This window comes from Bombina bombina, chromosome 3 (assembly GCF_027579735.1).
Source record: "Bombina bombina isolate aBomBom1 chromosome 3, aBomBom1.pri, whole genome shotgun sequence".
Taxonomy (NCBI): Eukaryota; Metazoa; Chordata; class Amphibia; order Anura; family Bombinatoridae; genus Bombina; species Bombina bombina.
Genome location: NC_069501.1, coordinates 47,871,216 through 47,895,659, shown reverse-complemented (window position 1 = coordinate 47,895,659; position 24,444 = coordinate 47,871,216). Strand labels below are relative to the sequence as shown.

The 24,444-nt window shown below is 39.5% G+C and overlaps 1 protein-coding gene across 5 annotated transcripts in view; it reads left to right on the top strand.

Annotated features, from left to right (window-relative positions):
• USF3 (upstream transcription factor family member 3) overlaps positions 1-24,444 on the top strand; it is a 67,226-nt gene that overhangs the window by 34,088 nt on the left and 8,694 nt on the right. For all 5 annotated transcript variants that reach the window (XM_053705824.1, XM_053705822.1, XM_053705823.1 and 2 more), the window contains exon 6: positions 16,662-16,758. In XM_053705824.1, the coding sequence (XP_053561799.1) occupies positions 16,662-16,758 (97 nt within the window). The remainder of the gene's footprint in view (positions 1-16,661; positions 16,759-24,444) is intronic.

The window sequence follows — 24,444 nt, the reverse complement described above, 5'->3', positions numbered from 1 at the left end:
TGTGGCAAACATTTTAATTTATTTTGGCAATGGAGGGTACACATGGCTTCATTTAGATGGGTATATGAATCCACATGGCTAGGTTTTTAGACCACTCAGGTGCGGTTATTGTTTAAGGCTGTGAGACATCGAGTTAGATGGGCGGGGCCTATTTTCGCGCCTCAGTTGCGCAGTTGTATTCCCCATGCAAGCAGCAAGCTCCAGCTCCGGTGGGCCTTTCAGGAAAGTTTGTGCCTAATTGAAGGGTTAATCCGATTTTGCAGACCCCTGAGGGCAGGTAGGCGCCACAGCAGGGCTGTGGCGAGGTGCAGGTTTTTTTTTTTTTTTTTGCTTAATTATAACGTTTTTGGTATAACGTTTTTTGTCCTTAAGGGTTAAGTATTCCTTTTCTTGTAGTGCAATCTTAGCTGGCAAGTTGGGATACATTTATCATAAAATTGAGATAATTTTATCACTTTAAAGCAGTTTTGGAAAAATTGTATGCTTTTTTTTTTTCTCTTAAAGGTGCAGTACCGTTTTTTCAGATTGTTATTTTTTTCACAAAGTAAAGTGTTTTCAAGCCTGTTTGTGGTCATTACTAGCCTGTTTTTACATGTCTCACATTGAGGAAAGACAATTTTCCATGTGTTTAGAAGCCATTGTGGAACCCCCACTTCAAATGTGTCCCTCATGTTCTGAAAGGGCCTTACATTGCAAAGAACATATTTTAGCTGATAAAAGTATGTCTCAGGATGATTCTCAGTCAGAAGAGAATCTGGTTATGCCATCTACTTCTCCCCAAGTGTCACAACCTTTAATGCCCTCCCAAGCGACGCCAAGTACTTCTAGTGCGTCTAATTCTTTCACCCTGCAAGATATGGCTGCAGTTATGTCTACTACCCTTACAGAGGTATTATCTAAACTGCCAGGTTTACAGGGTAAGCGCAGCAGGTCAAGTATTAGAGTAAATGCTGAGCCCTCTGATGCTTTATTGGCCATTTCCGATGTACCCTCACAGTGTTCTGATTTGGGGGTGGGGGGAATTGCTGTCTGAGGGAGAGCTTTCTGATTCAGGAAAGATGTTCACTCATACTCAAATGTGACGGCCTTTAACTTTAAGCTTGAACACCTCCGCTTGTTACTCAGGGAGGTCTTAGCGACTCTGAATGATTGTGACCCTATTGTCATCCCGCCAGAGAAACTGTGTAAAATGGATAAATATCTAGAGGTCCCTACTTACACTGTTTTTCCAGTCCCTAGAAGAATTTCGGACATTGTTACTAAGGAATGGGATAGACCAGGCATTCCGTTCTCTACCCCTCCTACTTTTAAGAAAATGTTTCCCATATCTGACACCATTCGGGATTCGTGGCAGACAGTCCCTAAGGTGGAGGGAGCTATTTCTACCCTGACTAAGCGTACAACTATACCTTTTGAGGACAGTTGTGCTTTTAAAGATCCTATGGATAAAAAATTAGAAGGGCTTCTAAAGAAGTTGTTTATTCATCAGGGTTTTCTTCTGCAACCTATAGTGTGCATTGTTCCAGTAACTACTGCAGCAGCTTTTTGGTTTGAGGCTCAAGAGGTGTCTCTTAAGGTTGAGACCCCATTAGATGATATTTTGGATAGAATTAAGGCTCTCAAGCTAGCAAATTCTTTTGTTACAGATGCCGCTTTCCAAATGGCTAAATTAGCGGCTAAGAATGCAGGCTTTTCCATTTTAGCGCATAGAGCGTTATGGCTTAAGTCATGGTCTGCTGATGTGTTATCTAAATCCAAGCTTTTAGCTATTCCCTTTAAGGGTAAGACCCTATTCGGGCCTGAACTAAAGGAGATCATTACTAGAGGTAAAGGTCAGGACCAAATAGAATAATTTCTTTCATGTAATTAGCAAGAGTCCATGAGCTAGTGACGTATGGGATATACATTCCTACCAGGAGGGGCAAAGTTTCCCAAACCTCAAAATGCCTATAAATACACCCCTCACCACACCCACAAATCAGTTTTACAAACTTTGCCTCCTATGGAGGTGGTGAAGTAAGTTTGTGCTAGATTCTACGTTGATATGCGCTCCGCAGCAGGTTGGAGCCCGGTTTTCCTCTCAGCGTGCAGTGAATGTCAGAGGGATGTGAGGAGAGTATTGCCTATTTGAATGCAATGATCTCCTTCTACGGGGTCTATTTCATAGGTTCTCTGTTATCGGTCGTAGAGATTCATCTCTTACCTCCCTTTTCAGATCGACGATATACTCTTATATATACCATTACCTCTGCTGATTTTCGTTTCAGTACTGGTTTGGCTTTCTACAAACATGTAGATGAGTGTCCTGGGGTAAGTAAATCTTATTTTCTGTGACACTCTAAGCTATGGTTGGGCACTTTTTTATAAAGTTCTAAATATATGTATTCAAACATTTATTTGCCTTGACTCAGGATGTTCAACATTCCTTATTTTTCAGACAGTCAGTTTCATATTTGGGATAATGCATTTGGATCAATCTTTTTTTCTTACCTTAAAAATTTGACTTTTTCCCTGTGGGCTGTTAGGCTCGCGGGGGCTGAAAATGCTTCATTTTATTGCGTCATTCTTGGCGCGGACTTTTTTGGCGCAAAAAATCTTTTCTGTTTCCGGCGTCATACGTGTCGCCGGAAGTTGCGTCATTTTTTGACGTTCTTTTGCGCCAAAAATGTCGGCGTTCCGGATGTGGCGTCATTTTTGGCGCCAAAAGCATTTAGGCGCCAAATAATGTGGGCGTCTTATTTGGCGCTAAAAAATATGGGCGTCGCTTTTGTCTCCACATTATTTAAGTCTCATTTTTCATTGCTTCTGGTTGCTAGAAGCTTGTTCCTTGGCATTTTTTCCCATTCCTGAAACTGTCATTTAAGGAATTTCATCAATTTTGCTTTATATGTTGTTTTTTCTCTTACATACGTTGCATCCGAGTCAGAAGATACTTCAGGAAAATCGCTGTCTGGTGCTGGAACTACCAAAGCTAAGTGTATCTGCTGTAAACTTTTGGTAGCTGTTCCTCCAGCTGTTTGTTCTAATTGTCATGACAAACTTGTTAATGCAGATAATATTTCCTTTAGTAATGTACCATTACCTGTTGCAGTTCCATCAACATCTAATGTTCAGAGTGTTCCTGATAACATAAGAGATTTTGTTTCTGAATCCATTAAGAAGGCTATGTCTGTTATTCCTCCTTCTAGTAAACATAAAAAATCTTTTAAAACTTCTCTTTATACAGATGAATTTTTAAATGAACATCATCATTCTGATTCTAATGACTCTTCTGGTTCAGAGGATTCTGTCTCAGAGGTTGATGCTGATAAATCTTCATATTTATTTAAAATGGAATTTATTCGTTCTTTGCTTAAAGAAGTACTAATTGCTTTAGAAATTGAGGATTCTGGTCCTCTTGATACTAAATGTAAACGTTTAGATAAGGTCTTTAAATCTCCTGTGGTTATTCCAGAAGTTTTTCCTGTTCCTGGTGCTATTTCTGAAGTAATTTCCAGAGAATGGAATAATTTGGGTAATTCATTTACTCCTTCTAAACGTTTTAAGCAATTATATCCTGTGCCGTCTGATAGATTAGAATTTTGGGACAAAATCCCTAAAGTTGATGGGGCTATTTCTACCCTTGTTAAACGTACTACTATTCCTACGTCAGATGGTACTTCGTTTAAGGATCCTTTAGATAGGAAAATTGAATCCTTTCTAAGAAAAGCTTATCTGTGTTCAGGTAATCTTCTTAGACCTGCTATATCATTGGCTGATGTTGCTGCAGCTTCAACTTTTTGGTTGGAAACTTTAGCGCAACAAGTAACAGATCATGATTCTCATAATATTATTATTCTTCTGCAACATGCTAATAATTTTATCTGTGATGCCATTTTTGATATTATCAGAGTTGATGTCAGGTTTATGTCTCTAGCTATTTTAGCTAGAAGAGCTTTATGGCTTAAAACTTGGAATGCTGATATGTCTTCTAAATCGACTCTACTTTCCATTTCTTTCCAGGGTAACAAATTATTTGGTTCTCAGTTGGATTCTATTATCTCAACTGTTACTGGTGGGAAAGGAACTTTTTTACCACAGGATAAAAAATCTAAGGGTAAAAATAGGGCTAATAATCGTTTTCGTTCCTTTCGTTTCAACAAAGAACAAAAGCCTGATCCTTCTTCCTCAGGAGCAGTTTCAGTTTGGAAACCATCTCCAGTCTGGAATAAATCCAAGCCTTCTAGAAAAGCAAAGCCAGCTTCTAAGTCCACATGAAGGTGCGGCCCTCATTCCAGCTCAGCTGGTAGGGGGCAGGTTACGTTTTTTCAAAGAAATTTGGATCAATTCTGTTCACAATCTTTGGATTCAGAACATTGTTTCAGAAGGGTACAGAATTGGTTTCAAGATAAGACCTCCTGCAAAGAGATTTTTTTCTTTCCCGTGTCCCAGTAAATCCAGTGAAAGCTCAAGCATTTCTGAAATGTGTTTCAGATCTAGAGTTGGCTGGAGTAATTATGCCAGTTCCAGTTCTGGAACAGGGGCTGGGGTTTTATTCGAATCTCTTCATTGTACCAAAGAAGGAGAATTCCTTCAGACCAGTTCTGGATCTAAAAATATTGAATCGTTATGTAAGGATACCAACATTCAAAATGGTAACTGTAAGGACTATCTTGCCTTTTGTTCTGCAAGGGCATTATATGTCCACGATAGATTTACAGGATGCATATCTACATATTCCGATTCATCCAGATCACTATCAGTTCCTGAGATTCTCTTTCCTGGACAAGCATTACCAGTTTGTGGCTCTGCCGTTTGGCCTAGCTACAGCCCCAAGAATTTTTACAAAGGTTCTCGGTGCCCTTCTGTCTGTAATCAGAGAACAGGTTATTGTGGTATTTCCTTATTTGGACGATATCTTGGTACTTGCTCAGTCTTTATATTTAGCAGAATCTCATACGAATCGACTTGTGTTGTTTCTTCAAGATCATGGTTGGAGGATCAATTCACTAAAAAGTTCATTGATTCCTCAGACAAGGGTAACCTTTCTGGGTTTCCAGATAGATTCAGTGTCCATGACTCTGTCTTTGACAGACAAGAGACGTCTAAAATTGATTTCAGCTTGTCGAAACCTTCAGTCACAATCATTCCCTTCGGTAGCCTTATGCATGGAAATTCTAGGTCTTATGACTGCTGCATCGGACACGATCCCCTTTGCTCGTTTTCACATGCGACCTCTTCAGCTCTGTATGCTGAATCAATGGTGCAGGGATTACACAAAGATATCTCAATTAATATCTTTAAAACCGATTATACGACACTCTCTGACGTGGTGGACACATCACCATCGTTTAATTCAGGGGGCTTCTTTTGTTCTTCCGACCTGGACTGTAATTTCAACAGATGCAAGTCTTACAGGTTGGGGAGCTGTGTGGGGATCTCTGACGGCACAAGGAGTTTGGGAATCTCAGGAGGTGAGATTACCGATCAATATTTTGGAACTCCGTGCAATTTTCAGAGCTCTTCAGTCTTGGCCTCTTCTGAAGAGAGAATCGTTCATTTCTTTTCAGACAGACAATGTCACAACTGTGGCATACATCAATCATCAAGGAGGGACTCACAGTCCTCTGGCTATGAAAGAAGTATCTCGAATTCTGGTTTGGGCGGAATCCAGCTCCTGTCTAATCTCTGCGGTTCATATCCCAGGTATAGACAATTGGGAAGCGGATTATCTCAGTCGCCAAACGTTGCATCCGGGCGAATGGTCTCTTCACCCAGAGGTATTTCTTCAGATTGTTCAAATGTGGGAACTTCCAGAAATAGATCTGATGGCGTCTCATCTAAACAAGAAACTTCCCAGGTATCTGTCCAGATCCAGGGATCCTCAGGCGGAGGCAGTGGATGCATTATCACTTCCTTGGAAGTATCATCCTGCCTATATCTTTCCGCCTCTAGTTCTTCTTCCAAGAGTAATCTCCAAGATTCTGAAGGAATGCTCGTTTGTTCTGCTGGTAGCTCCGGCATGGCCTCACAGATTTTTGTATGCGGATCTTGTCCGGATGGCCTCTTGCCAACCGTGGACTCTTCCGTTAAGACCAGACCTTCTGTCGCAAGGTCCTTTTTTCCATCAGGATCTCAAATCCTTAAATTTAAAGGTATGGAGATTGAACGCTTGATTCTTGGTCAAAGAGGTTTCTCTGACTCTGTGATTAATACTGTTACAGGCTCGTAAATCTGTATCTAGAGAGATATATTATAGAGTCTGGAAGACTTATATTTCTTGGTGTCTTTCTCATCATTTTTCTTGGCATTCTTTTAGAATTCCGAGAATTTTACAGTTTCTTCAGGATGGTTTAGATAAAGGTTTGTCCGCAAGTTCCTTGAAAGGACAAATCTCTGCTCTTTCTGTTCTTTTTCACAGAAAGATTGCTAATCTTCCTGATATTCATTGTTTTGTACAAGCTTTGGTTCGTATAAAACCTGTCATTAAGTCAATTTCTCCTCCTTGGAGTTTGAATTTGGTTCTGGGGGCTCTTCAAGCTCCTCCTTTTGAACCCATGCATTCATTGGACATTAAATTACTTTCTTGGAAAGTTTTGTTCCTTTTGGCGATCTCTTCTGCCAGAAGAGTCTCTGAATTATCTGCTCTTTCTTGTGAGTCTCCTTTTCTGATTTTTCATCAGGATAAGGCGGTGTTGCGAACTTCTTTTGAATTTTTACCTAAGGTTGTGAATTCCAACAACATTAGTAGAGAAATTGTGGTTCCTTCATTATGTCCTAATCCTAAGAATTCTAAGGAGAAATCATTGCATTCTTTGGATGTTGTTAGAGCTTTGAAATATTATGTTGAAGCTACTAAGTCTTTTCGAAAGATTTCTAGTCTATTTGTTATCTTTTCCGGTTCTAGAAAAGGCCAGAAAGCTTCTGCCATTTCTTTGGCATCTTGGTTGAAATCTTTAATTCATCATGCCTATGTTGAGTCGGGTAAAACTCCGCCTCAAAGGATTACAGCTCATTCTACTAGGTCAGTTTCTACTTCCTGGGCGTTTAGGAATGAAGCTTCGGTTGATCAGATTTGCAAAGCAGCAACTTGGTCCTCTTTGCATACTTTTACTAAATTCTACCATTTTGATGTGTTTTCTTCTTCTGAAGCAGTTTTTGGTAGAAAAGTACTTCAGGCAGCGGTTTCAGTTTGAATCTTCTGCTTATGTTTTTCATTAAACTTTATTTTGGGTGTGGATTATTTTCAGCAGGAATTGGCTGTCTTTATTTTATCCCTCCCTCTCTAGTGACTCTTGCGTGGAAAGATCCACATCTTGGGTAGTCATTATCCCATACGTCACTAGCTCATGGACTCTTGCTAATTACATGAAAGAAAACATAATTTATGTAAGAACTTACCTGATAAATTCATTTCTTTCATATTAGCAAGAGTCCATGAGGCCCACCCTTTTTGTGGTGGTTATGATTTTTTTGTATAAAGCACAATTATTCCAATTCCTTATTTTATATGCTTTCGCACTTTTTTCTTATCACCCCACTTCTTGGCTATTCGTTAAACTGATTTGTGGGTGTGGTGAGGGGTGTATTTATAGGCATTTTGAGGTTTGGGAAACTGCCCCTCCTGGTAGGAATGTATATCCCATACGTCACTAGCTCATGGACTCTTGCTAATATGAAAGAAATGAATTTATCAGGTAAGTTCTTACATAAATTATGTTTTTCGTTCCTTTTGAAACTTTAAAGGCGGTCCCTTTACTTCCTTATCCGCCCCCAAGCAGGAGGGGAACTTTGCTCAATCCAAGTCATTCTGGAGACCTAACCAGACCTGTAATAAAGTTAAACAGGCCAAGAAGCCCGCTGCTGCTACCAAAACAGCATGAAGGGGCCGGATCTAGTAGGGGGCAGACTTTCTCTCTTCGCTCAGGCTTGGGCAAAAGACGTTCAGGATTCCTGGGAATTAGAAATTGTGACCCAGGAGTATCGTCTAGAATTCAAGGATTCTCTCCAAAGGGGGAGATTTCATCTTTCATATTTGTCTGTAAACCAGACAAAAAGAGAGGCGTTCTTACGCTGTGTAGAAGACCTATATACCATGGGTATAATCAGCCCAGTTCCAAAATTAGAACAAGGGAAGGGGTTTTACTCCAATCTGTTCGTGGTTCCCAAAAAAGAGGAAACATTCAGACCGATTTTAGATTTCAAAACTCTAAACAAATTTCTCGTTCAAGATGGAGACCATACGAACAATTTTACCAATGATCCAGGAGGGTCAATATAATGACCACTGTGGATTTGAAGGATGCGTATCTTCACATTCCTATCCACAAAGATCATCACCAGTTCCTCAGGTTCGCCTTCCTGGACAAACATTACCAGTTTGTGGCCCTTCCTTTTGGATTGGCCACAGCTCCCAGAATTCTCACAAAGGTGCTAGGGTCCCTTCTGGCGGTTCTAAGGCCGTGGGGCATAGCAGTGGCGCCCTATCTGGACGATATTTTGATTCAGGCGTCAACTTACCATCTAGCCAAATCTCACACGGACATCGTGTTGGCTTTTCTAAGAACTCACGGGTGGAAAGTGAACATAAAGAGTTCACTTGTTCCTCTGACAAGAGTTTCATTCCTAGAAACTGTAATAGACTCGGTAGACATGAAAATGTTTCTGACGGAGGTCAGAAAATCAAAGATCTTATCCACTTGCCGAGCACTTCATTCCATTCCTCGGCCATCAGTGGCTCACTGTATGGAGGTAATTGGACTAATGGTAGCGGCAATGGACATAGTTAGATAAATCTGGATCTAGAGACCAGAGACTCTCTTCATTGGTGGTTGTCACAGGATCATCTGTCCCAGGGAATGTGCTTCCGCAGGCCAACATGGGTTATAGTGACGACGGACGCCAGCCTCTTGGGCTGGGGTGCAGTCTGGAATTCCCTGAAGACTCAGGGTGTGTGGACTCAGGAGGAGTCCCTACTACCAATAAATATTCTGGAACTGAGAGCGATATTCAACGCGCTTCAAGCGTGGCCTCAGCTGGCTTCGGCCAAATTCATAAGATTCCAGTCGGACAATATCACGACTGTAGCATATATCAATCATCAAGGGGGAACAAAGAGTTCTCTAGCGATGATAGAGGTTTCCAAAATAATTTGATGGACAGAGACTCACTCTTGCCATCTATCAGCAATATATATCCCAGGAGGGGAGAACTGGGAAGCGGATTTTCTAAGTCGTCAGACTTTTCATCCGGGGGAGTGGGAGCTCCATCCGGAGGTGTTTGCAATCAATGGGGCACACCGGAATTGGATCTGATGGCATCTCGTCAGAATGCCAAACTTCCTTGTCACGGGTCCAGATCAAGGGATCCTCAAGCAGTACTGATAGATGCTCTAGCAGTACCGTGGTCGTTCAACCTGGCTTATGTGTTTCCTCCTTTTCCTCTCCTACCTCGTCTGATTGCCAGAATCAAACAGTAGAGGGCTTCGGTAATCTTGATAGCGCCTGCGTGGCCACACAGGACTTGGTATGCAGACCTAGTGGAATTGTCATCTCTGCCACCGTGGAAACTGCCACTGAGACAGGACCTTCTCATTCAGGGTCCGTTCCAACATCCAAATCTAGTTTCTCTGCAGCTGACTGCCTGGAGATTGAACGCTTGATTTTATCTAAGCGGGGATTCTCTGAGTCGGTCATTGATACCTTGATTCAGGCTCGAAAGCCTGTCACTAGGAAAATGTATCATAAGATATGGCGTAAATATCATTTTATTGGTGCGAATCCAAAGGCTACTCATGGAGTAAGATCAGGATTCCTAGAATTTTGTCCTTTCTCCAAGAAGGATTGGAGAAGGGGTTATCAGCTAGTTCCTTAAAGGGACAGATTTCTGCTTTGTCAATCTTACTACACAAGCGTCTGGCAGATGTCTCAGACGTTTTGTCAGGCTTTGGTTAGAATTAAGCCTGTGTTTAAACCTGTTGCTCCGCCATGGAGTTTGAATTTAGTTCTTAATGTTCTTCAAGGGGTTCCGTTTGAACCCATGCATTCCATAGATATTAAACTTCTATCTTGGAAAGTTCTGTTTTTAGTTGCTTTCTCTTCTGCTCGAAGAGTTTCTGAGCTTTCTGCGTTACAATGCGACTCGCCTTATCTTATATTCCATTCTGATAAGGTGGTTTTGCGTACTAAACCTGGATTTCTTCCTAAGGTTGTTTCAAATAAGAATATTAATCAGGAAATTGTTGTTCCTTCTCTGTGTCCTAACCCTTCTTCTAAGAAGGAGCGTCTGTTACATAACTTGGACGTGGTTCGTGCCTTGAAGTTTTACTTGCAAGCGACCAAGGATTTCCGTCAAACATCTTCTCTGTTGTCTATTCTGGAAAGCGTAGAGGTCAAAAAGCTACGGCTACCTCTCTTTCTTTTTGGCTGAAAAGCATCATCCGTTTGGCATACGAGACTGCTGGACAGCAGCCTCCTGAAAAAATTACAGCTCATTCTACTAGAGCGGTGGCTTCCACATGGGCTTTTAAAAACCATGCTTCTGTTGAACAGATTTGTAAGTCTGCGACTTGGTCTTCTTCCCTTCATACCTTTTCCAAATTTTAAAATTTGATACTTTTGCTTCTTCTGAGGGTATTTTTGGGAGAAAAGTTCTTCAAGCCGTGGTGCCTTCTGTTTAGGTATTTGTCTTGTCCCTCTCGTTCATCCGTGTCCTGTAGCTTTGGTATTGCATCCCACAAGTAAAGGATGAATCCGTGGACTCGTCGTATCTTATAGAAGAAAAGGAAATTTATTCTTACCTGATAAATTGATATCTTCTAAGATACGAGTCCATGGCCCGCCCTGTCAATTTAAGACAGATAATATTTTTTTTGTTTAAAACTTCAGTCACCTCTGCACCTTTTTAGTTTTTCCTTTTTCTTCCTATACCTTCAGTCGAATGACTGGGGGGTGGAGTCAAGGGAGGAGCTATATAGACAGCTCTGCTGTGGTGCTCTTTGCCACTTCCTGTTAGCAGGAGGATAATATCCCACAAGTAAAGGATGAATCCGTGGACTTGTCGTATCTTAGAAGAAATCAATTTATCAGGTAAGCATAAATTTCCTTTTCTCCAACATTGGTGTGTCCGGTCCACGGCTTCATCCTTACTTCTGGGATATTCTCTTCCCCTACAGGAAATGGCAAAGAGAGCACCCAGCAAGAGCTGTCCATATAGCTCCCCCTCTGGCTCCGCCCCCCAGTCATTCTCTTTGCCGCTCTGAACAAGTAGCATCTCCACAGGGATGGTAAAGAGTATGTGGTGTTAGTTGTAGTTTTTTATTCTTCTATCAAGAGTTTGTTATTTTAAAATAGTGCCGGTTTGTACTATTTACTCTAAAACAAAAAAGGATGAAGAGTTCTGTTTAAAGAGGAGTATGATTTTAGCAGCAGTAACTAAAATCAATTGCTGTTCCCACGCAGGACTGTTGAGCCCAGAGAACTTCAGTTGGGGGGAACAGTTTGCAGACTTTTCTGCTCAAGGTATGATCAGTCATATTTCTAACAAGACATGCTAATGGTAGAAGACTGTCATTTTTCCCTTAAGGGGTAAGTAAGCCATTTTCTCAGACTCATAACAGATTAAGGCTTACAAATGGGCTATACACTGGTTGACACTATTGTGGGCTAAATCGATTGTTTTATTTCATATTTTAATGGCATTTAGAGTGTTTTGTGCACTTAAAAGCACTTTGGGAACGTTTTTTATCGCCTGGCATTGAGTTAGACGGCTATTTCAGTCAGGAAGGCCCCTTCACTCAGAGGAAGGAGGCCCCGTTTTCGTGCCTCAATTGCACAGTTTACTTTCATGGCAGTGCATGCAGCTTCATGTGAGGGGTCCTGTGTCATCCTAAAACGGACTCTGGAAGGTTTATTTCATTGCTGAATAACTCTCAGGGAAGGTAAAAGGCCGCAGCAAGGCTGTGGCTGTGATTGTAGTGTACTAAAATTGTCTAATTGAACAAATAGCTCCGGTTTGCTCATTTTAAGGGTTAAAGTCTTGAAACTTGGTGTGCAATACTTTCAGGGCATTAGGACTCTGGGGTAAAAAATTTGTAAAAATCGGACATTGCCTTCATTGTTTTTCAATATATCAGAAATAAAGTGTGCCTGTTTATTATTTAAAGGGACAGTAACGCTTTTCTTTAAAAACGCTTTTATTGCATTATTAGCCTGCCAAATTCTGTCTAACATGTCTATACCTTCAAATGGCTTATGTTCTGTGTGTATGAAAGCCAAGGTGGTTCCCCCAATTAATGTTTGTGCAAATTGTGTCATAGCGTCCAAACAAAGTATGGACAGTACTGCCACATTGAATAAGATTGCCCAAGATGATTCTTCTAATGAAGGTAGTGGGGATAGTTCCTCATCCTCTCCTTCTGTGTCAACACCAGTTTTGCCCGCGCAGGCGATACCTAGTACATCTAGCGCGCCAATGCTTGTTACTATGCAACAGTTAACAGCAGTAATGGATAATTCAATAGCAAATCTGTTATCCAAACTGCCATCCTACCCTAGAAAGCACGACAGCTCAGTTTTAAATACAGAAGATGAGCAGGTTGGCGCTGAGGACAATTTATCAGTTATACCCTCACATCAATCTGAATTGGCAGTGAGGGAGGGCCTGTCTGAGGGGGAAATTTCTGATTCAGGAAAGTTTCTCAGCAGGCAGACACTGATGTCGTAAAATTTAAATTTAAGTTAGAACATCTCCGCGCCCTGCTTAAGGAGGTCCTAACTACTCTTGATGACTGTGATTCTTTGGTAATTCCAGAGAAATTGTGCAAGATGGACAAATTCTTAGAGGTCCCAGTGCACGCTGATGCCTTTCCGATACCCAAGCGGGTGGCGGATATAGTGACTAAGGAGTGGGAAAAGCCAGGTATACCTTTTGTTCCACCTCCTATATTCAAGAAAATGTTCCCCATTGTTGACCCCAGAAGGGACGCATGGTAAACGGTTCCTAAGGTTGAGGGGGCAGTGTCAACGTTGGCTAAGCGCACAACTATTCCTATTGAGGACAGTTGCGCTTTTAAAGATCCTATGGATAAAAAATTGGAAGGATTGCTAAAAAAGATATTTGTTCAGCAAGGCTTCCTGCTTCAACCAATCTCGTGCATTATTCCTGTCACCTCGGCAGCGTATTTTTGGTTCGAGAGACTCCATATGATGAAGTCATGGACAGAATTCACGCACTAAAGTTGGCTAATTACTTTATTTTGGATGCCGCTTTCCAATTGGCTAAGTTAGCGGCGAAAAATTCAGGGTTTGCAATAGTGGCGCGCAGAGCGCTTTAGCTGAAATCCTGGTCGGCGGATGTGTCGTCCAAGAATAAATTGCTTAATATTCCTTTCAAGGGTAAGACCCTTTTCGGGCCTGAATTGAAGGAGATTATTTCAGACATTACTGGTGGAAAGGGACATGCCCTCCCACAGGATAGGCCTTTCAAGGCTAAGAACAAATCTAATTTTCGTTCCTTTCGCAATTTCAGGAACGGACCGAATCCTAACTCTGCGGCCTCCAGACAAGAAGGCAACTCTTCCCAGCCTAAGCCAGCATGGAAACCATTGCAAGGCTGGAACAAGGGTAAACAGGCCAAGAAGCCTGCTGCTGCTACCAAGTCAGCATGAAGGGGTAGCCCCCGATCCGGGACCGGATCTAGTAGGGGGCAGACTTTCTCTCTTCGCTCAGGCTTGGGCAAGAGACGTTCCGGATCCCTGGGCACTAGAAATAGTCTCTCAGGGGTATCTTCTAGAGTTCAAGGAACTTCCTCCAAGGGGAAGGTTCCACATGTCTTGCTTATCTTCAGACCAGATAAAGAGACAGGCATTCTTACATTGCGTAGGAGACCTATTAAAAATGGGAGTGATAAACCCAGTTCCAACAGCGGAACAAGGTCTGGGTTTTTACTCAAACCTGTTTGTAGTTCCCAAAAAAGAGGGAACTTTCAGGCCAATTCTGGATCTAAAAATTCTAAACAAATTCCTCAGAGTTCCATCATTCAAAATGGAAACCATTCGGACAATTTTACCAACAATCCAGGAGGGTCAATATATGACTACCGTGGACTTAAAGGATGCCTACCTGCATATTCCTATCCACAAAGATCATCATCAGTTCCTGAGGTTCGCCTTCATGGACAAACATTACCAGTTCGTGGCTATTCCGTTCGGTTTAGCCACTGCTCCCAGAATCTTCACAAAGGTGCTAGGGTCCCTTCTAGCGGTTCTAAGACCGAGGGGCATTGCTGTAGCACCTTACATAGACGACATTCTAATCCAAGCGTCGTCTCTTTCCAAAGCAAAGGCTCATACAGACATTGTTCTAGCCTTTCTCAGATCTCACGGGTGGAAGGTGAACGTAGAAAAGGGTTCCCTGTCTCCGTCAACAAGAGTTCCCTTTTTGGGAACAATAATAGATTCTTTAGAAATGAAGATCTTCCTGACAGAGGTCAGAAAGTCAAAGCTTCTAAACGCTTGTCAAGTTCTTCACTCTATTCTTCAGCCTTCCATAGCTCAGTGCATGGAAGTAGTAGGATTGATGGTTGCAGCAATTGACATAGTTCCTTTTGCTCGAATTCATCTAAGACCATTACAACTGTGCATGCTCAATCAGTGGAATGGGGACTATGCAGACTTGTCTCCCCGGATTCAAGTAGACCAGGTAACCAGGGATTCTCTCCGCTGGTGGTTGTCTCACGATCACCTGTCTCAAGGAATGAGTTTCCGCAGACTTTTCATCCGGGGGAGTGGGAATTCCACCCGGAGGTTTTTGCCCAGTTAACTCAACTATGGGGCATTCCAGATATGGATCTGATGGCGTCTCGCCAGAACGCAAAGGTTCTTCGATACGGGTCCATTAGTGCATTAGTGGCGCCTTGGTCGTTCAACCTAGCTTATGTATTTCCACTGTTTCCTCTCCTTCCCAGGCTTGTAGCCAGGATCAAACAGGAGCAGGCCTCAGTGATTCTAATAGCCCCTGCGTGGCCACGCAGAACTTGGTATGCCGACCTGGTGAATATGTCATCGGCTCCACCATGGAAGCTACCTTTTGAGGCAGGATATTCTAGTACAAGGTCCGTTCGAACATCCAAATCTAGTCTCTCTCCAACTGACTGCTTGGAGATTGAACGCTTGATTCTATCTAAGCGTGGGTTTTCAGATACAGTCATAGATACTCTGGTTCAAGCCAGAAAACCTGTAACTAGGAAGATTTACCATAAGATATGGCAAAAATATATCCGTTGGTGTGAATTCAAGGGATTCCCTTGGAGTAAAATTAAAATTCCTAGGATACTTTCCTTTCTCCAAGAAGGTCTGGATAAAGGTTTGTCAGCTAGTTCCTTAAAAGGACAGATATCTGCTCTGTCTGTTTTGTTACACAAACGTCTGGCAGCAGTGCCAGATGTACAGGCGTTTGTACAGGCGTTAGTTAGAATCAAGCCTGTTTACAGACCCATGACTCCTCCTTGGAGTCTAAATTTAGTTCTTTCAGTTCTTCAGGGGGTTCCGTTTGAAACCCATGCATTCCATAGATATTAAGTTACTATCTTGGAAAGTTCTGTTTTTGGTTGCTATTTCTTCTGCTAGAAGAGTTTCTGAATTATCTGCTTTGCAGTGTACTTCTCCCTATCTGGTATTCCATACAGATAAGGTAGTTTTACGTACCAAGCCTGGTTTTCTTCCAAAGGTCGTTTCCAACAGGAATATTAACCAGGAAATTGTTGTTCCTTCTCTGTGTCCGAATCCAGTTTCAAAGAAGGAACGCTTGTTACACAATCTAGATGTGGTCCGTGCTTTAAAGTTCTATTTAGAAGCAACAAAGGATTTCAGACAGACATCATCTTTGTTTGTTGTGTATTCTGGTGAGAGGAGAGGGCAGAAAGCTACTGCTACCTCTCTTTCTTTTTGGCTGAAAAGCATCATCCGATTGGCTTATGAGACTGCCGGACGGCAGCCTCCTGAACGAATTACAGCTCATTCTACTAGAGCTGTGGCTTCCACATGGGCTTTCAAGAACGAGGCTTCTGTTGATCAGATCTGTAAGGCAGCGACTTGGTCTTCTCTGCATACTTTTGCCAAATTTTACAAATTCGATACTTATGCTTCTTCGGAGGCTATTTTTGGGAGAAAGGTTTTGCAAGCCGTGGTGCCTTCCGTTTAGGTAACCTGGTTTGCTCCCTCCCTTCATCTGTGTCCTAAAGCTTTGGTATTGGTTCCCACAAGTAAGGATGACGCCGTGGACCGGACACACCAATGTTGGAGAAAACAGAATTTATGGTTACCTGATAAATTTCTTTCTCCAACGGTGTGTCCGGTCCACGGCCCGCCCTGGTTTTTAACCAGGTTTGAAAAATGTCTTTCTTTATACACTACAGTCACCACGGCACCCTATAGTTTCTCCTTTTTCTCCTAACCGTCGGTCGAATGACTGGGGGGCGGAGCCAGAGGGGGAGCTATATGGACAGCTCTTGCTGGGTGCTCTCTTTGCCATTTCCTGTAGGGGAAGAGAATATCCCACAAGTAAGGATGAAGCCGTGGACCGGACACACCGTTGGAGAAAGAAATTTATCAGGTAAACATAAATTATGTTTTTTCTCCCATTTTTTTATCCAGTTTATCATGACTGAATTATTTCTCTTGTCAGAGTAAGAACATGATCCTGGATCAGGCCTTCAAGTATATACATGAGCTGAAGAGGCAAAATGATGAGCTCCTACTGAATGGAGGGACCCATGAGCAAGGTGAGTTGTGTATTTATAGTACTTCACCTCCCCTACTCCTCACGCTTACTGCTGTCTGCCCTGGCACTTAGTGCACTTGGGACATAGAAAAGAAAATTATTTGTGCACTGAACTAATTGATTCTTCTTAACAGCCAGATGGAACAAAATGATAAACCGGTAGCACTAGATAATACTAAAGAATGATTAAATCAGTGGGGTCAACAAATCTGTTTAAAATTTAGGATCCATTAAGAGTATTTAGGAGCCAGGGATACTTTTAGGCGAGACAGTGGTATTTGTATATAGATCTATGGAGAATAACCCAAACTAAGCCAGGAGCAAATTTCTAGGAGCCAGTAGCTCCCTGACTCTTGGGTATTTCAAGCCCTGCTTCATTAGATGACAAGTTATAGCAACATCTCAAGCTAATTTAGCCCTTGAGCTGTGATAAATAATCTAAAAAAATGCTCATCTTTTTTTACATTACAGAATAATTATTTGCCAACATTTTCTTATATATGTTTCTGACAACGCTCTTAGGTTTTTAGACACACTGTGCTTCACCACAGTAAGGATTTATACAATAGATATTGCACTTGGTGTGTATGAAATAGAGATTGTGTAAATTGGTGAAAATCTGTTTGAAATCAAAGGAATGAATCACACACACACATATATATATATATATATATATATATATATATATATATATATATATATATATATATATATATATTTATTTATTTATTTTAGTAGGGGTGTGCATTCTGTTCCTTCGTGAGGATCTGAATGCGTAAGAAGGCAGCCCCTTTTGGGATTTGGCTATTTCTGGGGTAGCCTTTGTTCTTGTTAAAGTTCAATACACTTGAATCTGTGCACATCCAGATCCTAGTGTTTTGAACTTTCACAAGAATGAGCGGCCACCTTCTTCCTCATTTGAATCCTCACAAAGGATCCAAATGCACACCCCTAGTTATTAGAAGTCACACAGATGATTCCACATGCAAAAGGGACAAAATCCTTTTTATAGAAAAAATCTTTTCTATCATTTTGATTTAAAAGTTTAGAGTATGTATGACTGGCGACAGGAGTGGATATTGGTGGTACACTATATTACTTTTAAGGATCAGGGATCCCAAAATTTACCAGCTCAGTTAATGGTCTTAACAGTAATGAGATGCACGCTCGACCACTAGCGTCTTTATGGTCTGTTATTTATCTATTTATGCCGTATCTGCTGTAAATGAACACCGACATGTCGACATATATGTTTCACCAGGGCTTGAGAAAATCATAAATCTGTTGTGCATAAATCTCAATACAGTAAAACAGATATGGAGTGAGCGCTAAAGCAAGCTTAATAGGCTAAAAAGATGATGAATGTAAGGAGTATATGGTCACTAATAATTCAATGAGCTAAAACGATATAGTACTGATCTCAATAGTAAAAGATGTACAATTTATTAAAATGCATATAGACAAAAACAGGTATTAACATAGAGTTAAAAAACCTAGCATGGATCCATGTAAAGCTAAAATAAGGTATAACAATAATTTAAATAATGATAAAAACAATGATAAAACCAATCAGATATCAAGTCTGTGAGATCCTCTATAAACTAAGTAGGAGATCCCTTGCTTAGTGTTAATGTAGGTGCAAATATATGTTAACACAGTTAAAACGATATAAATGGTATCCAGGTACCAAACAGTGATTGAAAAAATGCAATTTACAATTAGTGGAAAAACACAATTACACTGGGTACAAAGTAACAATGTCCAAATTCTAGAGCATCCAATAAATATAAAAAAATCCAAAAAGCAAAAGTGAAGAATAGTTCCAAATATGAGAGAAAGTTCAAAGTTCAAGTGGAAATTCAAACAGTGGCCAAAGGTGATCCAACTGTGATAAATCAGCAAAACATAAAATCCAATATGTGAAAAAATATATTAGTTGTGTAAAGTGTAATCCAAAAATAAGTACAAATCGATCCAAAAATACAAGTAGAGATCTAAAAAATAATAATAAGTTGTGATCCAAAAATTACATGTAGTGATTCAAACAAAAAAGTCCAAGATAATTGAGAACTCCAAGTTTATGTGGAAAAAACCTCTATCAAATATGTTGTGGATAACAGCAAGAAATCAATAAAAACAAAAAGTAGGTACAAAAATAAAAATATAAAAACGATCCAAACATGTGAAAAAACAAAAACTAACAATGGTGCAATAAAGTTTTTTACACTTTAAAATATATGAAAATAAGTTCACCAGTATGTCTGTGTCAACGCGTTTCGGCCTATCTTAAGGCCTTTCTCAAGACTATACTGATGTGTAACTACTGGAAGCTTATATGGGGTACCAAGTGATTTGATTGGTGGTGGGTTTGGCGCCAAAAATGGATGTGACACCTCTTCCTGTTTGACCCATTGGATTCTGGGACATAATTGAGCTCTTTTTCTTTTAGTTTAATTAATATTATTATTATATTACTCCTTTATATTTACATACCCCAATGTGTTTAAGAGTTGCCTTCAATTTTTTCATTTCTATAGTCAATTTAAATCCAAATTATATTAACAAAAACCGTCAGTGAGTACCGGTACTTCCGGTTTCGTTAGGGTCACTTCCGGTATGTCACTTCCGGTTTTGGCGATTTTACTCCCCACTTCCGGTTTAGGTTGTTTAGTATTGGTATGATAAATCCTATGTCACTTATACTTGTAATAGTTTTGGGCATATCTTCAATAATAATGTTGTTATATAGGAGCAAGTTATCAGTTGTAAAAAGCCTAAAATTGTCAGTTATAAACAATGTTGAGCTAATCATATTCAATGTATCAAATGAAATGATAAAGTAATATATTGGTAAAAAATACATGTATTTGAATAAAAATACATATAATAATAAAAATAAAGATAAAAATAAAAGTAAGAGCAATGTATTTGAATAGTCTCCTAAAATCGTTATTAAAATCATTAATATATAAGTCTGAACTCTAAAGACCTATATATTAGCTCAAACGATGAATGGGACATATATATATCTGTGGGTTCAAAGGTATCTCAAAGATCTATTTGTATTCGTGAAAGTGTTGATGTTGGTAAGGGAGAAACCATTCATGTGGGAAAAGGGAGAAACCATATATATGTCAGACCAAAAGAAAGTGAAAGTAATCGTCTCAAAGTGTTGCATAAAATAGTCTGTATTCATAAAAACCTCCTAAAAAGTCCTCTTGAGGGGAGGTAGGGTTGTATCCCTACTAAGCAGGGAATCTGGATCATTTGGTTCTCAAAACATTTGTGTGATCCAGCAATTGGACATTTTTAAAATGTTAAAACTGTATCTATATGGGAAGAGAATGGTGTGCAAGTCCGATGGTGAATCAAAATATGTTAACCTATTTTGTTAAAAATTTGTGTCTAAAACCATATATACATAGTATGTCTTAGATGTTCGGAGGGTCATATGGGGGATTTTGGCCCCATATTTGGTACTTAGATCTAATATACACATCGTCTTGACCTTATATGGACTATACAGTGGCATATCATCATCAGTCCCTATTTGGATATGCAAACTGAAAAATTGGGGGAATATGTAGACCAACCGATTTCTTCAGATCTATAAAAAATGAGAGCTAGTGTGATAACGCATGCGGTCAGAATAAAAATAGACTTAGAATAATAAGGCTAGATCTGTCTAATCTTTTCTAAGAGACAATAGATGGGATAAGTCTTCTTTATGATTCAACCCTTTAGGGAACAGACAATCCAAAGTAAAAATCCATTTGGACTCATGATATAATTTTTTCTCATGGTTGCCTCCCCTCCAGCTATTTTTGATCTTCTCAATTCCAAAATATTTGAGATCTTTTATGTTGCCTCCATGTTTAGTTGCAAAGTGTTTGTATAATGGAGTCTCTGTGTTGTTCTTTTCTATGCATAAAATATGCTCCCTGATTCTGTCTCTGAGGGCTCTTGTTGTTTGTCCAACATATTGTAAGCCACAGGTGCAAAATATGACATATATTATTCCCTTGTCAATGCACCTTATGAGGTCCCGGATTTTGTGTTGCTCTCCCTTGTGGTGGGATGTGAATTGGTTTATTTTTAAACCATTTTTGCAAGCCTTGCAACTAGGGCAAGGAAAAAATCCTTTGATCTTATTTCCTTTATAATCTGTTATGTTTGATGTCTTGTTTCTTGGAATACTTGGGGCTAGTAAGGTTATTAGGTTGTTAGCCCTCCTATAGTTGAATCGCGGATGTGTTGTCAATTTGTCACCAATTACATTGTCCTCCTTTAGTATTGTCCAGTGTTTTTTGATGATTTTTTCAATGATGTGTTTGTTCGCACAGTACTCTGTGATCATGGGTACATCTATGGTATTCATATCTTCACCTTGTACACGTTTCGGTTTGTATTTAATCAGTTCCTTTCTGTCAACTTTCCGAACTTGGTCAATTTTCTCTTCTAGGGTTTCCTTTGTATATCCCCTTTCCAGAAATCTTTGCTTCAGTATGCATGCTTGTTCTTCCCATTTTAGGGTATTAGAGCAGTTTTTTCTCACTCTTAACATTTGGCCCTTTGGTATGTTGGTATGTTGTTGATTTCAATGGTCAGATCAAGAAAATTGATCCTAGTGGATCTATGTTCATACGTGAATCTCAGGTTCATTTTGTTTTTGTTCATTACATCAAATGTGTACTCTAGATCTTCCAGTGAACCTCTCCAGATTATCAATATATCGTCGATATATCTGGAGTAGAGGACCAGGTCCGCGCCGGCTGGGCATGAGTCCCAGAAAATCTGTTCCCATTTACCCATATACAAATTTGCATAGCTCGGCGCGAACCTGGTCCCCATTGCTGTTCCACATAGCTGCTTATAGAATTTGTTATCATGACAGAAGTAGTTGTGATTCAGGATAAAACCAATGCTTTCCAATATGAATTGTTCCTCTGGTAGTTCTTGATCCTTAATGAGGAATGAATTAACTGCTTCTATCCCGCCTTCATGCGGGATGCTCGTATAAAGCGATGTAACATCACATGTAGCCATGATGTATTTCGGATCCCAGACGATATTTTCTAAGGTTGCTAGGACTTGAGTAGAGTCCCTCAGGTATGATGGAAGTCTTGTCACATACTTCTGTAGGTTCCTGTCCACATACTCAGAAAGGTTACAGGATAAAGACCCTATTCCTGTATATTATTGGCCTTCCTGGTGGATTGTTTATGGACTTGTGGATCTTTGGTAGTTGGTAAAATACCGGGGTTATTGGATGTGTGACTTTGATGTAGTTAAACTCCTTATTGTTCAGTATTCCTTGACTCTTTGCCTTAGTTAGTAAGTCTTCTAGTTCTTCATTATACCTCGTTGTTGGGTTATTGCAGAGTCTTTGGTAAGTTTTCGCATCACTTAGAATCCTTCTACATTCTCCTTCGTATTGTTCTCGATCCATTATGACTATCCCGCCACCTTTATCTGCTGGTTTGATAGTCAATTCGTGGTTTCTTTCCAGTTTTTTTATGGTCTCTATTTGTGACCTTGATAGATTTTGTTTGATTTGGTTTGTTTTCTTTAAACTCAAATCTCTAATGTCTCTGCATACATTAGATTCAAATGTCTCAATAGCACATCCTTTGCTATTTACCGGATAGAAAGTTGACCCAGGTTTTAGATCAGTATGTATGTATTTTTCTTCCACATTATGTTTTTGTTGTGTTGTAAACATCTCATTTGGTGACTTCATGAAGTATCTCTTTAGCGTCAGTTTCCTGACGAATTCCTTTACATTTATGAATGTTTGGAATTTGTTCATCCCTTTGGCAGGAGCAAAACTTAAACCATAACTTAGAATGGACTCCTCTTTTTCTGACAACGATATGGAACTCAGATTATATATCCCTTTTCCCATTCATCGTTTGAGCAAATATATAGGTCTTTAGAGTTCAGACTTATATATTAATGATTTTAATAACGATTTTAGGAGATTATTCACATACATTGCTCTTTTATTTTTATCTTTATTTTTATTATTATATGTATTTTTATTCAAATACATGTATTTTTTACCAATATATTACTTTATCATTTCATTTGATACATTGGATATGATTAGCTCAACATTGTTTATAACTGACAATTTTAGGCTTTTTACAACTGATAACTTGCTCCTATATAACAACATTATTATTGAAGATATGCCCAAAACTATTACAAGTATAAGTGACATAGGATTTATCATACCAATACTAAACAACCTAAAACGGAAGTGGGGAGTAAAATCGCCAAAACCGGAAGTGACCCTAGCAAAACCGGAAGTGATACACGAAACCGGAAGTACCGGTACTCACTGATGGTTTTTGTTAATATAATTTTGATTTAAATAGACTATAGAAATGAAAAAATTGGAGGCAACTCTTAAACACACTGGGGTATGTAAATATAAGGAGTAATATAATAATAATAATAATAATATTAAACTAAAAGAAAAAGAGCTCAATTATGTCCCAAAATCCAATGGGTCAAACAGGAAGAGGTGTCGCATCCATTTTTGGCACCAAACCCACCACCAATCACATCACTTGGTATCCCATATAAACTCCCAGTAGTTACACATCAGTATTGTCTTGAGAAAGGCCTTACGATAGGCCGAAACGCGTTGAGACAGACTTACTGGTGAGCTTATTTTCATATATTTTAAAGTGTAAAAACTTTATTGCACCATTGTTTGTTTTTGTTTTTTCACAGGTTTGGACCGTTTTTATATTTTTATTTTTGTACCTACTTTTTGTTTTTATTGATTTCTTGCTGTTATCCACAACATATTTGATAGAGGTTTTTTCCACATAAACTTGGAGTTCTCAATTATCTTGGACTTTATTTTTTTAATCACTACATGTAATTTTTGGATCACAACTTCTTATTATTTTTTGGATCTCTACTTGTATTTTTGGATCGATTTTGTACTTATTTTTGGATTACACTGTACATAACTAATATATTTTTTCACATATTGGATTTTATGTTTTGCTGATTTATCACAGTTGGATCACCTTTGGCCACTGTTTGAATTTCCACTTGAACTTTGAACTTTCTCTCATATTTGGAACTATTCTTCACTTTTGCTTTTTGGATTTTTTTTATATTTATTGGATGCTCTAGAATTTGGACATTGTTACTTTGTACCCAGTGTAATTGTGTTTTTCCACTAATTGTAAATTGCATTTTTTCAATCACTGTTTGGTACCTGGATACCATTTCTATTGTTTTAACTGTGTTAACATATATTTGCACCTACATTAACACTAAGCAAGGGATCTCCTACTTAGTTTATAGAGGATCTCACAGACTTCATATCTGATTGGTTTTATCATTGTTTTTATCATTATTTAAATTGTTATACCTTATTTTAGCTATTACATGGATCCATGCTAGGTTTTTTAACTCTATGTTAATACCTGTTTTTGTCTATATGCATTTTAATAAATTGTACATCTTTTTCTATTGAGATCAGTACTATATCGTTTTAGCTCATTGAATTATTAATGACCATCTCCTCCTTACATTCATCATCTTTTTAGCCTATTAAGCTTGCTTTAGCGCTCACTCCATATCTGTTTTACTGTTATCCTTTTGTAGTCCGCTAGGGGACTTATTCGGTAGTGATCTTTAGGCCATTTCTATAGCGCTTGGG